This window comes from Oncorhynchus clarkii, chromosome 17 (assembly GCF_045791955.1).
Source record: "Oncorhynchus clarkii lewisi isolate Uvic-CL-2024 chromosome 17, UVic_Ocla_1.0, whole genome shotgun sequence".
Classification (NCBI taxonomy): Eukaryota; Metazoa; Chordata; class Actinopteri; order Salmoniformes; family Salmonidae; genus Oncorhynchus; species Oncorhynchus clarkii.
The window spans coordinates 3226058-3242036 of record NC_092163.1 but is presented as its reverse complement, the minus strand read 5'-3'; the positions used below and the strand labels follow the sequence as shown (position 1 = coordinate 3242036).

Here is a 15979-nt window from a genome sequence, read left to right as displayed (position 1 = left end):
ACTTATGTTCTTATTTGAATTTAGCCCCAGTATCATAACTGAATGTTTGGCTGTTCTTGTTTATTTTAAAGATGCGACAACATTAAAAGAACAGAGAAACGCCTGTGTATTTTCTTCTACCAGATCTATTGTGTTATATTCTCCTACATTCAATTCACATTTACAAACTTCAGAGTGTTTTCTTTGGTACCAAGAATTTGCATATCCTTGCTTCTGGGCCTGAGCTACAGGCTGTTAAATTAGGGTATGTTTTCAGGCGAAATTTCACTAAGTAACCCGAAAAGGATTTTAATAAGGTAAGGTAGGTTGGTCAGTTGGTTGGTAGGGTCTGTCAGCTGGTTGGTAGGGTCTGTCAGTTGGTTGGTAGGGTCTGTCAGCTGGTTGGTAGGGTCTGTCAGTTGGTTGGTAGGGTCTGTCAGCTGACAGACAGAGAAGATACATAATAAAGGAGAGACTATGAGTAAGAAAGTGATCAGAGTAACCATAGCAACAGAGGACATGGTGTCAGCAGCAGCTCTCTACAAAACCTCAAATGTTGCATCACTTCCGGTGGGCCTCAGAGAGACACATCTAGATGGCCTCAAATCTTCTCTTGGACAGATGTAAATGAGCTGTTGGCTAAATCTGGTGCTACGCATCACTTCTCACTTCTGACACCATTGAAATCAGTAGACATGAAAATTACCAGCACTCTGTCCTGCACCAGGAGAGTCTAATGGAGGACAATCTAGAGAGAGAAAGATTTGTCCATTGCATGAACAGTTACAATTGATTTCCTCCAACATTACAGCATTTAATCTCACAGCACATTAGTTGTAATGTCTGAGATGAGGGATTCATCATACCTGCTCTTGATGAAGAGTGACCACTGATATCTTCAGATGTCAGGATGTTGTAGAGAGGTTTGTGAGGGTTGTGGAGGTGTTTGTTGGGGATGTTGTAGAGAGGTTTGGGAGGGTTGTGAAGGTGTTTGTTGGGGATGTTATAGAGAGGTTTGGGAGGGCTGTGAAGGTGTTTGTTGGGGATGTTGTAGAGAGGTTTGGGAGGGTTGTGAAGGTGTTTGTTGGGTGTTGTAGAGAGGTTTGGGAGGGTTGTGAAGGTGTTTGTTGGGGATGTTGTAGAGAGGTTTGTGAGGGTTGTGAAGGTGTTTGTTGGGGATGTTGTAGAGAGGTTTGGGAGGGTTGTGAAGGTGTTTGTGGATGTTTGTATACATATAAATAAATAAATTAAATATTGAATTTGGGCTTTACTAATATTGCCCATTGAAATGCATTGAAAACACGTTTATAACTGGATTTTTCTTTTTTTTAAGGACTAAGGTTTTGAAGTGTCCAAACTTTTGACTGGTATTACACACATATATATATATATATATATATACCTAAAGGGGTCCTAGAATTAAAAATCAAACAGCTAAATAATCCACAGTATGGCCATCTTAAAACAATTCCAACCAATAAAATACAGCTACATTTGGAGAGGACAGCATTCGGAAATCCAGATTTTGTTACGTTACAGCCTTATTCTAAAATGGATTCAATTAAGTTTTTCCATCATCACAATAACCCATAATGACAAAGCAAAAACTTGTTTTTAGGAATTTCCTCACAGCATAATTCTGCAATCACAGGTGGTTGTCCTTCTGGAAGGTTCTCCCATCTTCACAGAGATGACCAGCCTTTCAAAGCACTTCATGGCTACATACGTGAGTGACATGGGTCAGTAGTCATTTAGGTAGGTTACCTTGGTGTTCTTGGGCACAGGGACTATGATGATGATTGATGCTTGGTTGCCATTTGACAAATAAAATAATGTCGCTCTTATCCATAATAATCTCATCATGTAGGTTGCCTACCAGCACTGTATCTTTGAGCTGTTGGCTACAGTGCACGGGACAAGAGGACTTTTGCTATATAACTCAACGGTTTTTCAAAACCCTCAGTAGAGTTGAAAATGCAATGGAAACCCATTTAACTTGCATTTTTCATTCAGTACATGGGAATTCAACAGGAAAACATTTTTTTCCGTGCATTACGTCATCACGCAAAGACTTTTATCCGCAATAAACCAGTTTGATGCAAACATTTCCGGTGGGAAAATGCGTATATTGTTTTATGCAGATTTGAGAATATTCACATGAAAATCTGTCACAAATTACATGGAAATTTAGCTACTAATGTGGATATCGATCCAACACCTGCAGCTTATTCAAACCAGCCCACTGGGCACAGACCTCAGTTCAACATCTAGTTTCTATTTACATTTCTTTGATTCGTCAACTAAAGTGAATTCAACATGAAATCTACACAAAATGTCACCTGTCAGTGGATTTAGGTTGCCAGTTGGGTGAAAATTAATAAAAAAATACCTTGTGTAGATGGATTTTTACGAATCCAATCCGTTTTCCACATTGATCAAACATCATCACATGGATTTGTTTTGATCAAATCAAATGTCAGATACACATGGTTAGCAGATGTTACTGGTCACATACACATGGTTAGCAGATGTTATTGGTGACATGCAGATGTTATTGGTCACATACACATGGTTAGCAGATGTTACTGGTCACATACACATGGTTAGCAGATGTTATTGGTGACATGCAGATGTTATTGGTCACATATACATGGTTAGCAGATGTTATTGGTCACATACACATGGTTAGCAGATGTTATCGGTCACATACACATGGTTAGCAGATGTTATTGGCCACAAACACATGGTTAGCAGATGTTATTGGTCACATACACATGGTTAGCAGATGTTATTGGTCACATACACATGGTTAGCAGATGTTATTGTGAGTGTAGTGAAATGCTTATGCTTCTAGATCCGACAGTGCAGCAGTATCAAACAGATAATATCTAACAAATTCCACAACTAAACCTAATACACATAATCTAGTAAAGGAATGGGAAATATAGAAGTATAAAACATGGATGAGCAGAAACACAGCAGCTAAGATGCAATATATAGTGAAGAATAGATAGTGAAGGATACAGTATATACAGTTGAAGCTAAAGATTACATACACTTAGGTTGGAGTCATTAAAACTCATTTTCAACCACTCCACACATTTCTTGTTAACAAACTATAATTTTGGCAAGTCGGTTAGGACATCTGTGTTAATGACACAAGTCATTTTTCCAACAATTGTTTACAGACAGATTATTTCACAATCCCAGTGGGTCAGAAGTTTAAATACACTAAGTTGACTGTGCCTTTAAACAGCCTTGGAAAATTCCAGGAAATGAGGTAGCTTTCGTAGCTTCTGATAGGCTAATTGACATCATTTGAGTTAATTGGAAGAGCACCTGTGTATGTATTTCAAGACCTACCTTGAAACTCAGTGCCTCTTTACTTGATATCATGGGAAAATAAATAAAAATCTGCCAAGATCTCAGAAAAAACATGGTAGACCTCCACAAGTCTGGTTCATCCTTGGGAGCGATGTCCAAACGCCTGAAGGCGTCCTCTCGTCTGATGAAACAAAAATAGAACTGTTATAATGACCATCGTTATGTTTGGAGGAAAAAGGGAGATGCTTGCAAGCTGAAGAACACCATCCCCACCGTGAAGCACACAGGTGGCAGCATCATGTTCTGGTGGTGCTTCGCTGGAGGATGGACTGGGGCACTTCACAAAATAGATGGCATCATGAGGATGGAAAATTATGTGGATATATTGGAAAGTGGAATGAGGAACTCTTCATTGAGACAATCATGAAACAGCAATCTGTGGGTGAGTTGTAGTGGATATTATAATATAAGGATCTGCTGGAGTCCAAGTCAAACCAAGATTCTTTATTCTTTCAGTGACCTCATTAGCTGTGGTTGCTGATGCTTATATAGTTGAATCATCAGCATACATGGACACACATGCTTTGCTTAATGCCAGTGGCAGGCCATTGGTAAAAATAGAAAAGAGTAGAGGGCCTAGAGAGCTGCCCTGCGGTACATCACACTTCATATGTTTGACATTAGAGAAGCTTCCATTAAAAACCCTCTGAGTTCTATTAGATAGATAGCTCTGAATCCACATTAAGGCAGAGGTTGAAAAACCATAGCACAAACATTCTTAAACAACAGGTTATGGTCAATAATATCAAAGGCTGCACTGAAATCTAACAATAGAGCTCCCACAATCTTCTTGTTATCAATTTCTCTCAACCAATCATCAGTCATTTGTGTCAGTGCAGTACATGTTGAGTGCCCTTCTCTATAAGCATGCTGAAAGTCTGTTGTTCATTTGTTTACAGAAATATAGCATTGTATTTGTTCAAACCATTTTTTTTCCAACAGGTTGCTAAGAGCTGGCTGCCAGCTTATAGGTCTGCTGTTAGAACCAGTAAAGGCCGCTTTACCACTCTTGGGTAGTGGAATTACTTTGGCTTCCCTCCAGGCCTGAGGACAGACTTTCCTCTAGGCTCATATTAAAAATATGACAGATAGGAGTGGCTATAGAGTCAGCTACTGTCCTCAGTAGCTTTCCATCTAAGTTGTCAATGGCAGGAGGTTTGTCATTATTGATTGCTAACAATTTTTCCACCTCTCTCACCTCTTTTCCATCATTCTTTATATCATTGATCTTGGCTTCATAATACAGTTGATTATTTTTGTTGAGTTTGGTCACATAATTTCTCAATTTGCAGTATGTAAGCCAGCCAGATGTGCAGCCATACTTATTAGCCACTCCTTTTGCCCCAACTCTTTCAAACATAGTTTTTAAATTCCTCATCAATCCATGGAGCCTTAACAGTTCTAACAGTCAGTTTCTTAACAGGTACATGTTTATCAATAATTGGAAGAAGCAATTTCATCTGGTAAAAACAGGTCAACACATTATCAGTCAACAATATAAGACAATGGGAGCACTGTGTATGTTCTCTGATGAGTTGTGAGTCAATGAGATGTGAAATATCAATATACATGCTAAGAGAAGTAATTTCTCTCTCCTGTGTAGATTCTCTAATGATGTTTACGTGACTGTTATGAGTAATATGTTTTCCCAAAATCTAATCTTCTGTAAAGCCTTCTCCTCTGTGTCTCATGTTCTTTCAGGCTTCCTAAATGGGCAAATGCTTTGCGCCCTGGGAGGAGTGGTAATGCATCTCCCCTGTGTGTATGATCTTGTGCTGTTTCAGGGTCCCTAACTGGTTAAAACACTTGCCACACTGGGAGCAGTGGTAAAGCTTCTCCCCTGTGTGTATTCTCTTGTGCTGTTTCAGGGTCCCTAACTGGTTAAAACACTTGCCACACTGGGAGCAGGGGTAAGGCTTCTCCCCTGTGTGTATTCTTTCGTGTTTTTTCAGATACCCTGCCCAGGTGAAACACTTTCCACACTGGGAGCATTGGTAAGGCTTCTCCCCTGTATGAATTTTCTCATGAGCTTGTAGGTGTCCTTTCTGCCTATACATCTTTTCACATTGCGAGCAGTGGTAAGGCTTCTCCCCTGTGTGTATTCTCTCATGTCGTTTCAGCTCCCCTGACTGGACGAAACACTTTCCACAGTGGGAGCAGTGGTAAGGCTTCTCCCCTGTGTGCATAGGCTTCTCCCCTGTGTGTATTCTCTCATGTCGTTTCACCTTCCACAAATCGTTAAAACGCTTTCCACAGTGGGAGCAGTGGTAAGGCTTCTCCCCTGTGTGTATTCTCTCATGTCGTTTCACCTTCCACAAATCGTTAAAACGCTTTCCACAGTGGGAGCAGTGGTAAGGCTTCTCCCCTGTGTGTATTCTCTCGTGTCGTTTCAGCGTCCCCAAATCGTTAAAACTCTTTCCACACTGGGAGCAGTGGTAAGGCTTCTCCCCAGTGTGTATTCTCTCATGTTGTTTCAGCTCACATAAGTGGTTACAACCCTTTCCACAGTGGGAACACTGGTGTCGTCTTGCTGGTTTGGACGTCCCTGGCTCTGGTTCCTCTGAATCTGGTCTTTCTCCTGCCAAAGACAGTTTTTTTTAAATAGAGACCCGAATGAAACCTCCACATGATAAAACGGCCTTGCTACGAGGGTAAATCCTAATCAGATCCCTCAATAACCTAAGGCCCGTTTTAACAATCTCAGTGTGATTTTAAAACAAATGTTGTAAAGTTTCCTGGTAATTACTGACAATGTTTACACTACTTATTTATTCATTCTATTTTCGTCAGAACACAAAAAACTAAACAGTTCTAGGACACTCAAGACACAGACGTCACTGGATTCCAATCGGGCAGGTAGTTCTAAATATATAACTTTAATAGCTGTATGATACAGAATGCGACCTACAGTCGTGGTCAAAAGTTTTGAGAATGAAAAATATTAATTTCCACAAAGTTTGCTGCTTCAGTGTCTTTAGATATTTTAGTCAGATGTTACTATGGAATGCTGAAGTATAATTACAAGCATTTCATAAGTGTCAAAGGTTTTTATTTACAATGACATTAAGTTGATGCAGTGTATATATTTGCAGTGTTGACCCTTCTTTTTCAAGACCTCTGCAATCTGCCCTGGCATGCTGTCAATTAACTTCTGGGCCACATCCTGACTAACGGCAGCCCATTCTTGCATAATCAATGCTTGGATTTTGTCAGAATTTGTGTTTTTTTTTATGTTTGTCCACCCGCCTCTTGATGATTGACCACAAGTTCTCAATGGGATTAAGGTCTGGGGAGTTTCCTGGCCATGGACCCAAAATACTGATGTTTTGTTACCCGAGCCACTTAGTTATCACTTTTGCCTTATGGCAAGGTGCTCCATCATGCTGGAAAAGGCATTGTTCGTCACCGAACTGTTCCTGGATGGTTGGGAGAAGTTGCACTCGGAGGATGTGTTGGTACCATTCTTTATTCATGGCTGTGTTCTTAGGCAACATTGTGAGTGAGCCCACACCCTTGGCTGAGAAGCAACTCACACATGAATGTTGGTACCATTCTTTATTCATGGCTGTGTTCTTAGGCAACATTGTGAGTGAGCCCACACCCTTGGCTGAGAAGCAACTCACACATGAATGGTCTCAGGATGCTTTACTGTTGGCATGACACAGGACTGATGGTAGCGCTCACCTTGCCTTCTCCGGACAAGCTTTTTTCCGGATGCCCCAAACATTCGGAAAGGGGATTCATCAGAGAAAATGACTTTACCCCAGTCCTCAGCAGTCTCACCAATCCCTGTAACTTTTGCAGAATATCAGTATGTCCCTGATGTTTTTCCTGGAGAGAAGTGGTTTCTTTGCTGCCCTTCTTGACACCAAAAGTCTTCGCTTCACTGTGCGTGCAGATGCACTCACACCTGCCTGCTGCCATTCCTGAGCAAGCTCTGTACTGTTGGTGCCCCAATCCCGCAGCTGAATCAACAAGCCTTCTTCACAACAATTGAACCGCTCTCCTTGAAGTTCTTGATGATCCGATAAATGGTTGATTTTGGTGCAATCTTACTGGCAGCTATATCCTTGCCTGTGAAGCCCTTTTTGTGCAAAGCAATGATGACGGCACATGTTTCCTTGCAGGTAACCGTGGGTGACATATGAAGAACAATGATTCCAAGCACCACCCTCCTTTTGAAGCTTCCAGTTTTGGGGGAGATTCAGTTAATTTGCATAGAAAAGAGGGACTTTGCAATTAGTTGCAATTCATCTGAACACTCTTCATAACATTCTGGAGTATATGCAAATTGCCATCATACAAACTGAGGCAGCAGACTTTGTGAAAATTAACATTTGTGTCATTCTCAAACATTTTGGCCACGACTGTACACACTTCCTTAAACATAAAATAAGTATATAAGTAATTTTAAGTGGAAGTCCAAAACTTGATTTTAAGTTGAAGACACAAAGCACATCAGTAAAATCTCCCCGTTGTTGAAAGGGTTCGACACCTGCTGTTTTAGTGGCCCAATTTCTTATTTAGACGTTCACAGATTTTCAGCATTTTGACTATCGCTGATGTCATATTTTGGGTAAAGTAAAAAATAAAGTGAAATATTTGGAAAGATGTTCCTAAAACTGATAGTAACTACAATCATTTTTTACATCCCTGTTAGTTAACATTAGTTAGTTTAAATGTATTCTCTGCCAAGATAATCGATCCACCTGACAGGTGTGGCATATCAAGAAGCTGATTGAACACCTTGATTATTACACAGGTGCACCTTGTGCCGGGGAAAATAAAAGGCCACTCAAATATGCAGTTTTGTCACACAAAACACACACAACGTCACTAGTCACGTTTTGCAGGACAGCACTACAGGGATTCTATTCAACTAACTTTAATAACTAGGGTTAATACCTGCCTGGCGCACCAACAAAACTTTATCTTTACCACCCTCTAACAATACCGCTACAGAATTAGCATAGTAGGCCATGTAACTTAAGGTAATCTGAAATATTATTATTATTCCTTGACACCCATTCTGAAAATCACTGCAGCTCTTTGTAAGTGTTGCTGTCATTTCAGTTTCCGTGGTAGCTGACGTGTACAGTGTTGAGTCATCCGCATACAGACACACACTGGCTTTACTCAAATGTCGTTGGCATGTCGTTGGTAAAGATTGAAAAAGGTAGGTGCCAAACAGCTGCCCTGGGGAATTCCTGATTCTACCTTGATTTTGTTGTACAGGCTTCCATTAAATAACATTCTCTGTGTTCTGTTAGACAGGTAGTTCTGGGGCGGCAGGTAGCCTAGTGGTTAGAGCGGTAGGCCAGTAACCAAAAGGTTGCTGGATCTTATCACCGAGTTGACAAGGTAAAACTCTGTCGTTCTGCCCCTGAACAAGGCAGTCCTAGGTCGTCATTGAAAATAAGAATTTGTTCTTAACCGACTTGCCTAGTTAAATAAAGGTTAGCTTTTTTTGTAGTATAGCAGGGGGTGTAAAGCCATACGTTTTTTCAGCAGCAGACTACGATCGATAATGTCAAAAGCCGCAAACAATATTTTTATAGTCATCAATTTCTCTCAGCCAATCAAGTGCTGTGTTTATTGAATGTCCTTCCCTATAAACCTGATCACAGCTTTCCTCAGTATTAGTTAATTAATTAACAGTGTCTAGAGTTTAGTTTGCCTGTTCAACAGTCTTGTAAAGATAGGGGGGTTGACTGGGACAGGCAATGTAATATCCATAATGTTTTAAGGAAAAGTTTTTGTAAAACAAGCACCTTACATTGGATCATCTTGCAATTTTCTCTCTAAAGCTAACTTTCATCAAGGTTTTATATGGTCTATTGGTTCCTCTCTAAAGCTAACTTTCATCAAGGTTTTATATGGTCTATTGGTTTCTCTCTTTTCATTGGCAGAATCATTTGTCAGTGTTATGATATTCATAACATCCATATCCACCAGTCTATCTTCCTGTCAACTAACAGAACTCCACTGGTTGTCCTGGTAACAGATACCAGTGGGCAGATCTGTTGTATTTGTTCAAACTAAACTACAGCACTTACTTTGATGAGTCAAATCTGATCCTTTCATCTCTTCTCCTCCCCTAACAGTTCCACTCAGCCCCGTTGTTTTCCTGAAGTCCACCAGCAGCACAGACAACCTCTTCATACCCAGCAGTAAGGTGCGACTGGGAGAGGCACGACACATGGACTCCGGGAGGCTGGAAGGGCTAGCGTTGTCCTAGTAACCATAAAGAGGGGACACAGATACACATCATTATGGATGCTAATGTCGCTGTTGTCATAAAGTGCTCTACAGAAACCCAGCCCAAGCTGATAAAGCAAGCTGTATGCTAGACCAGACCAAGCTGTACCATCTGGTGTTCTGATCTGCAGAGACTCTTCTCTGCCTCGTCAGCATCAGGATGTTGTTGAGGCTCCGCAGAGGATCCACCATAGTCATGTCTCTCTCCTGTGTGAATGAGAACATCAAACAGATGGTAAACTTATGATATTCTATTGCAATCACAGAGTCTTACAAGAATATGTCTAAAAAGGGCCTAAAATGGCCACTTTCATCTTGATTTCCTAAAAAAATATTTGTGATGCAAATGTAAAAGGGTTGTTCCACAAAATGGGTGCCTTTTTTATATTTTAAGTAGAACATACGCAGCAATATTGAATTTTAAGACCGTTATACTAGATGGGGGGAACTTTAATGCCGACCACATGGAGAATTCAATACATCTAATTGAAAAGTCGCAAAAGTATATTAACCAATGGCAGATCGACCATTTAACAATTCCTACAGTAAGAATGCCCATTAAAAACCCTACATTAGTTCAACAACTGCATAGTTTGTCCCTGTTTTTAAGACAGTACTCACTGGTGTCAATCGGATCTTCTGTCTCCTCCTTTTTCACTCTCAAAACCTCTTCCTCCTTCACGTTTATTAAGATAGCATCCTCTTCCTCTCTAAAAGGTTCTTTCTCTTCTTTCACTATAACAGCCTCCTCTTCCTCCTTTTTCATTCTGAAAGATTCTTTCTCCAAACAGCAGACCTCCGCTTCATTAGCAAGGGAGGAGTAGTTCAGTGAGCTCATGGTCAGGGATGTTAGCTAGCTAGCTAGCATTAGCGACTAGCCTAGTGCTAACCTCAGTATCAATCTTTAACAAGTTTGCAAATTGAACAAGCACATTAGGTTAAAGTTCACCAGTAGATACGTCAACCGAAATTTGTTTAAAACACTGAGATTAGCTCATGTACAATAACATGGTCTAAAGAATCAATATTTTAGTTTTATGTTGTCTAGCAAGCTACCGAGGTGGTTGAAAGAGTTGGCGCCTTGTTGTTCCTGAAGAAGCGTCCCGTCCAGTCCATTATACGTCATCAAGAAGCATCACCTGAAAGACGCCCATCGCCATCTGCTGACTGGAGTGGGTAACGCAGTTTGGAAACAATAGTTACGACACTTATTATATTGGAAAGAACGTCATAATAATTTAACAATTAGCTGATATATTTTCTCTTACGTCTTTCAAATGATACTTTCCTGTACACAGACGTAGAAGCTTAATATGAATATGTGGATAATAAATAAATACTTCTACGAATAGGTAGTGTTTTAAAACACATTTCTGTTAATACTCTGTTCATTTTTCACATTCGTTTTTATTAGATGTGACCATACTTTCCCCTTAAAGCCACGCTCTATTCGATACAAATCATACTGTAAACAACAGAGCCAATGCATCACATGCAAATAGCTCTTGAATATCTTTGGTGCTTTGCACTGGGTAGACAAAACATTAAGAACACCTGCTCCTTCCATGACTTAGAAAGACTAGATGAATACAGGCTAAAGCTATGATCCCTTATTGATGTCACTAGTTAAATCCACTTCAATCAGTGTAGATGAAGGGGGGAGTCAGGTTAAATAAGGAATTTTAAGCCTTGAGACATGAGACATGGATTGTGCATGTGTGCCACTCAGATGGTGAATGGGGAAGACAACATATTTAAGTGTCTTTGAACAGGGTATGGTAGTAGGTGCCAGGCTCATCGGTTTGTGTCAATAACTGCAATGTTGCTGGGTTTTTACAGCTCAACAGTTTCCCAAGAATGGTCCACCATCCAAACAGTGGCTGTCAGTGCCGTTTAAGTTGAGGCAGGACGATTTGTTGATTCATGGCTTTATTTATATTACAGCATATTAGATGACTGTCATTCATATTCCATTCACCCTGTTCAATGTAACAGCGATAGGTTTAGACTACTAGATGATACTAACATTTCCCCTATACCCATCATGAGGTAGCAACCTAGCCTATGAATGAAAGTTTAGAATGTAGGTTCACACAGGTTGAGAGAAAAGGTTGAGGTGACAGACAGTGACACATTCAATATCGCCTTGCACACTCTCGCCTGCATCTAGCTGAAATAGAGATTCTATTGGACAAATTCAGGTATGTTTATCCTGGTTGTCAACAGAATCGGCGGAATGTATACACCCCTGATCATGCATAACATCATAGTCAACAGAGCTAATGGAACGAACGCGCTAGTCCACGTTGTAGTGTACAGTCAGTAAGCAGTTTAGCATTTACATTGTCGGGTCCCAGTGGCAATAAATTAGTAAAACGAAAAGCTTACCTTGACTTGGAAGAGTTCCAGTGTTGTGTTGGATAGTCATAGCCAGCTAGCTAACATAGCATCGCTCTGTTTGAGCAGGGTGTTTCAGTATGCTAAACTAGATAGCTGCATTTGCTAGCTAAGTAAGTGAAAATGAAAGTGGAAAATAAGTGACGAAATATCTCTCTCGCTTCTCCTTCATTTTGGAATAAATTAATTTGTTCAAAACTGTTCAACTATTGTCTTTTTCTCTCTTTGAGTCAACTACTCACCACATGTTATGCACTGCAGTGCTAGCTAGCTAAAAGCTCATGTTTTCAGTACTAAATTCATTCTCTGATCCTTTCATTGGTTGGACAACATGTCTGGTTCATGCTGCAAGAGCTCTGATAGGTTGGAGGACATCCTCCAGGAAGTTGTCATAATAACTGTGTAAGTCTATGGAAGCCTTGAGAACCATGAGCCTCCTAGGTTTTGTATTGAAGTCAATGTACCTAGAGGAGGATGCAAAATAGTATGTTTTAATCAATGAATAGGTTACATGATTAGATTTAGTATGGTATCTAAAAAGGATAAAACTTTTGAAATTATTTAAACATTTTAATAAAATATCTGAGGACGATGGTTCTCCCCTTCCTCCTCTGAGGAGCCTCCACTACACCCAAAGGACATCCAGCCAACTTGACACAATTGTGGGAAGCATTGGAGTCAACATGGGCAAGCATTCCTGTGGAAAGCTATCGACACCTTGTAGAGTCCATGCCCCGACGAATTGAGGCTGTTCTGAGGGAAAACGGGGAGGGTCCAACTCCATATTAGGAAGGTGTTCCAAATGTTTGGTATAATCAGTGGATATATCTGCCATTTAGCAAACACTTTTATCCAAAGGGATTTGCAGCCACTACCCTTGTTTTACAAGCACCATACTCTACCAACTGAGCTACAGGACCACAAGGAAAGACCAAGGATGGACGGAGATAAAAAACATTAGAAAACACACATACACACACACCACACACACCACACACACACCACACACCACACACCCCACACCCCACACACCAATACACCACACACACACACCACAAAACATTAGAAAACACATATACACACACACCACACACACACCACACATATACCACACACACACACCACAAAACATTAGAAAACACACATACACACACACCACACACACCACACACACACCACACACCACACACCCCACACCCCACACACACACATACACACACACACCACACACACACATACACATACACACCACACACACATACACACATACACACCACACACACACCACACACACACCACACACACCACACACACGCCTGAGTTTGAAAAATATAATTTAATCAAAGACGTAACATTGAAACTGATTTAGTTCAAATAAATTGTTATTTGTCACATCAATACAACAGGTGTAGTAGACCTCACTGTGAAATGCTGAATACAGCAGGTGTAGTAGATCTCACTGTGAAATGCTGAATACAACAGGTGTAGTAGACCTTACAGTGAAATGCTGAATACAACAGGTGTAGTAGACCTCACTGTGAAATGCTGAATACAACAGGTGTAGTAGACCTCACTGTGAAATGCTGAATACAACAGGTGTAGTAGACCTTACTGTGAAATGCTGAATACAACAGGTGTAGTAGACCTCACTGTGAAATGCTGAATACAGCAGGTGTAGTAGACCTTACTGTGAAATGCTGAATACAACAGGTGTAGTAGACCTCACTGTGAAATGCTGAATACAACAGGTGTAGTAGATCTCACTGTGAAATGCTGAATACAGCAGGTGTAGTAGACCTCACTGTGAAATGCTGAATACAGCAGGTGTAGTAGACCTCACTGTGAAATGCTGAATACTGCAGGTGTAGTAGATCTCACTGTGAAATGCTGAATACAGCAGGTGTAGTAGACCTCACTGTGAAATGCTGAATACTGCAGGTGTAGTAGATCTCACTGTGAAATGCTGAATACAACAGGTGTAGTAGACCTCACTGTGAAATGCTGAATACAGCAGGTGTAGTAGACCTCACTGTGAAATGCTGAATACAACAGGTGTAGTAGACCTCACTGTGAAATGCTGAATACAGCAGGTGTAGTAGACCTTACTGTGAAATGCTGAATACAACAGGTGTAGTAGACCTCACTGTGAAATGCTGAATACAGCAGGTGTAGTAGACCTCACTGTGAAATGCTGAATACAACAGGTGTAGTAGACCTCACTGTGAAATGCTGAATACAGCAGGTGTAGTAGACCTCACTGTGAAATGCTGAATACTGCAGGTGTAGTAGACCTCACTGTGAAATGCTGAATACAGCAGGTGTAGTAGACCTCACTGTGAAATGCTGAATACAGCAGGTGTAGTAGACCTCACTGTGAAATGCTGAATACAACAGGTGTAGTAGATCTCACTGTGAAATGCTGAATACAACAGGTGTAGTAGACCTCACTGTGAAATGCTGAATACAACAGGTGTGGTAGACCTCACTGTGAAATGCTGAATACAACAGGTGTAGTAGACCTCACTGTGAAATGCTGAATACAGCAGGTGTAGTAGACCTCACTGTGAAATGCTGAATACAACAGGTGTAGTAGACCTCACTGTGAAATGCTGAATACAACAGGTGTAGTAGACCTCACTGTGAAATGCTGAATACAACAGGTGTAGTAGACCTCACTGTGAAATGCTGAATACAGCAGGTGTAGTAGACCTCACTGTGAAATGCTGAATACTGCAGGTGTAGTAGACCTCACTGTGAAATGCTGAATACTGCAGGTGTAGTAGATCTCACTGTGAAATGCTGAATACAGCAGGTGTAGTAGACCTCACTGTGAAATGCTGAATACAACAGGTGTAGTAGACCTCACTGTGAAATGCTGAATACTGCAGGTGTAGTAGACCTCACTGTGAAATGCTGAATACAGCAGGTGTAGTAGACCTTACTGTGAAATGTTGAATACAGCAGGTGTAGTAGATCTCACTGTGAAATGCTGAATACAACAGGTGTAGTAGACCTCACTGTGAAATGCTGAATACAGCAGGTGTAGTAGACCTCACTGTGAAATGCTGAATACAACAGGTGTAGTAGACCTCACTGTGAAATGCTGAATACAGCAGGTGTAGTAGACCTCACTGTGAAATGCTGAATACAGCAGGTGTAGTAGACCTCACTGTGAAATGCTGAATACAACAGGTGTAGTAGACCTTACAGTGAAATGCTGAATACAACAGGTGTAGTAGATCTCACTGTGAAATGCTGAATACAGCAGATGTAGTAGACCTCACTGTGAAATGCTGAATACAGCAGGTGTAGTAGATCTCACTGTGAAATGCTGAATACAGCAGGTGTAGTAGACCTCACTGTGAAATGCTGAATACAGCAGGTGTAGTAGATCTCACTGTGAAATGCTGAATACAGCAGGTGTAGTAGACCTTACAGTGAAATGCTGAATACAGCAGGTGTAGTAGACCTCACTGTGAAATGCTGAATACAGCAGGTGTAGTAGACCTCACTGTGAAATGCTGAATACTGCAGGTGTAGTAGTTAAAAAAGTTTGAAATATCCAATAAATGTCGTTCCACTTCATGATTGTTTCCCACTTGTTGTTGATTCTTCACAAAAAAATACAGTTTTATATCTTTATGTTTGAAGCCTGAAATGTGGCAAAAGGTCGCAAAGTTCAAGGGGGCCGAATACTTTCGCAAGGCACTGTACATAAGTATTCAGACCCTTTGCTATGAGAATCGAAATTGAGCTCAGGTGCATCTTGTTTCCATTGATCATCCTTGAGATGTTTCTACAACTTGATTGGAGTCAAATTTAGTTGATTGGACATGATTTGGAAAGGCACACACCTGTCTATATAAGGTCCCACAGTTTACAGCGCAAGTCAGAGCAAAAACCAAGCCATGAAGTGGAAGGAATTGTCCGTAGAGCGCCGGCACAGATATGGGGAAGGGAG

General features: G+C 40.8%; 2 protein-coding genes across 2 annotated transcripts in view; one reads left to right on the top strand and one right to left on the bottom strand.

The window, feature by feature from the left end:
• LOC139370044 (zinc finger protein 345-like) overlaps positions 1 to 15979 on the top strand; it is a 637497-nt gene that overhangs the window by 227906 nt on the left and 393612 nt on the right. The gene's annotated exons all lie outside the window — the stretch shown is intronic.
• Positions 1 to 15979, bottom strand: part of LOC139370042 (zinc finger protein 678-like) — a 267317-nt gene that overhangs the window by 77089 nt on the left and 174249 nt on the right. Inside the window, exon 15 of the mRNA XM_071109343.1 lies at positions 5197 to 5830. Coding sequence (XP_070965444.1) covers positions 5197 to 5830 — 634 coding nt within the window. The remainder of the gene's footprint in view (positions 1 to 5196; positions 5831 to 15979) is intronic.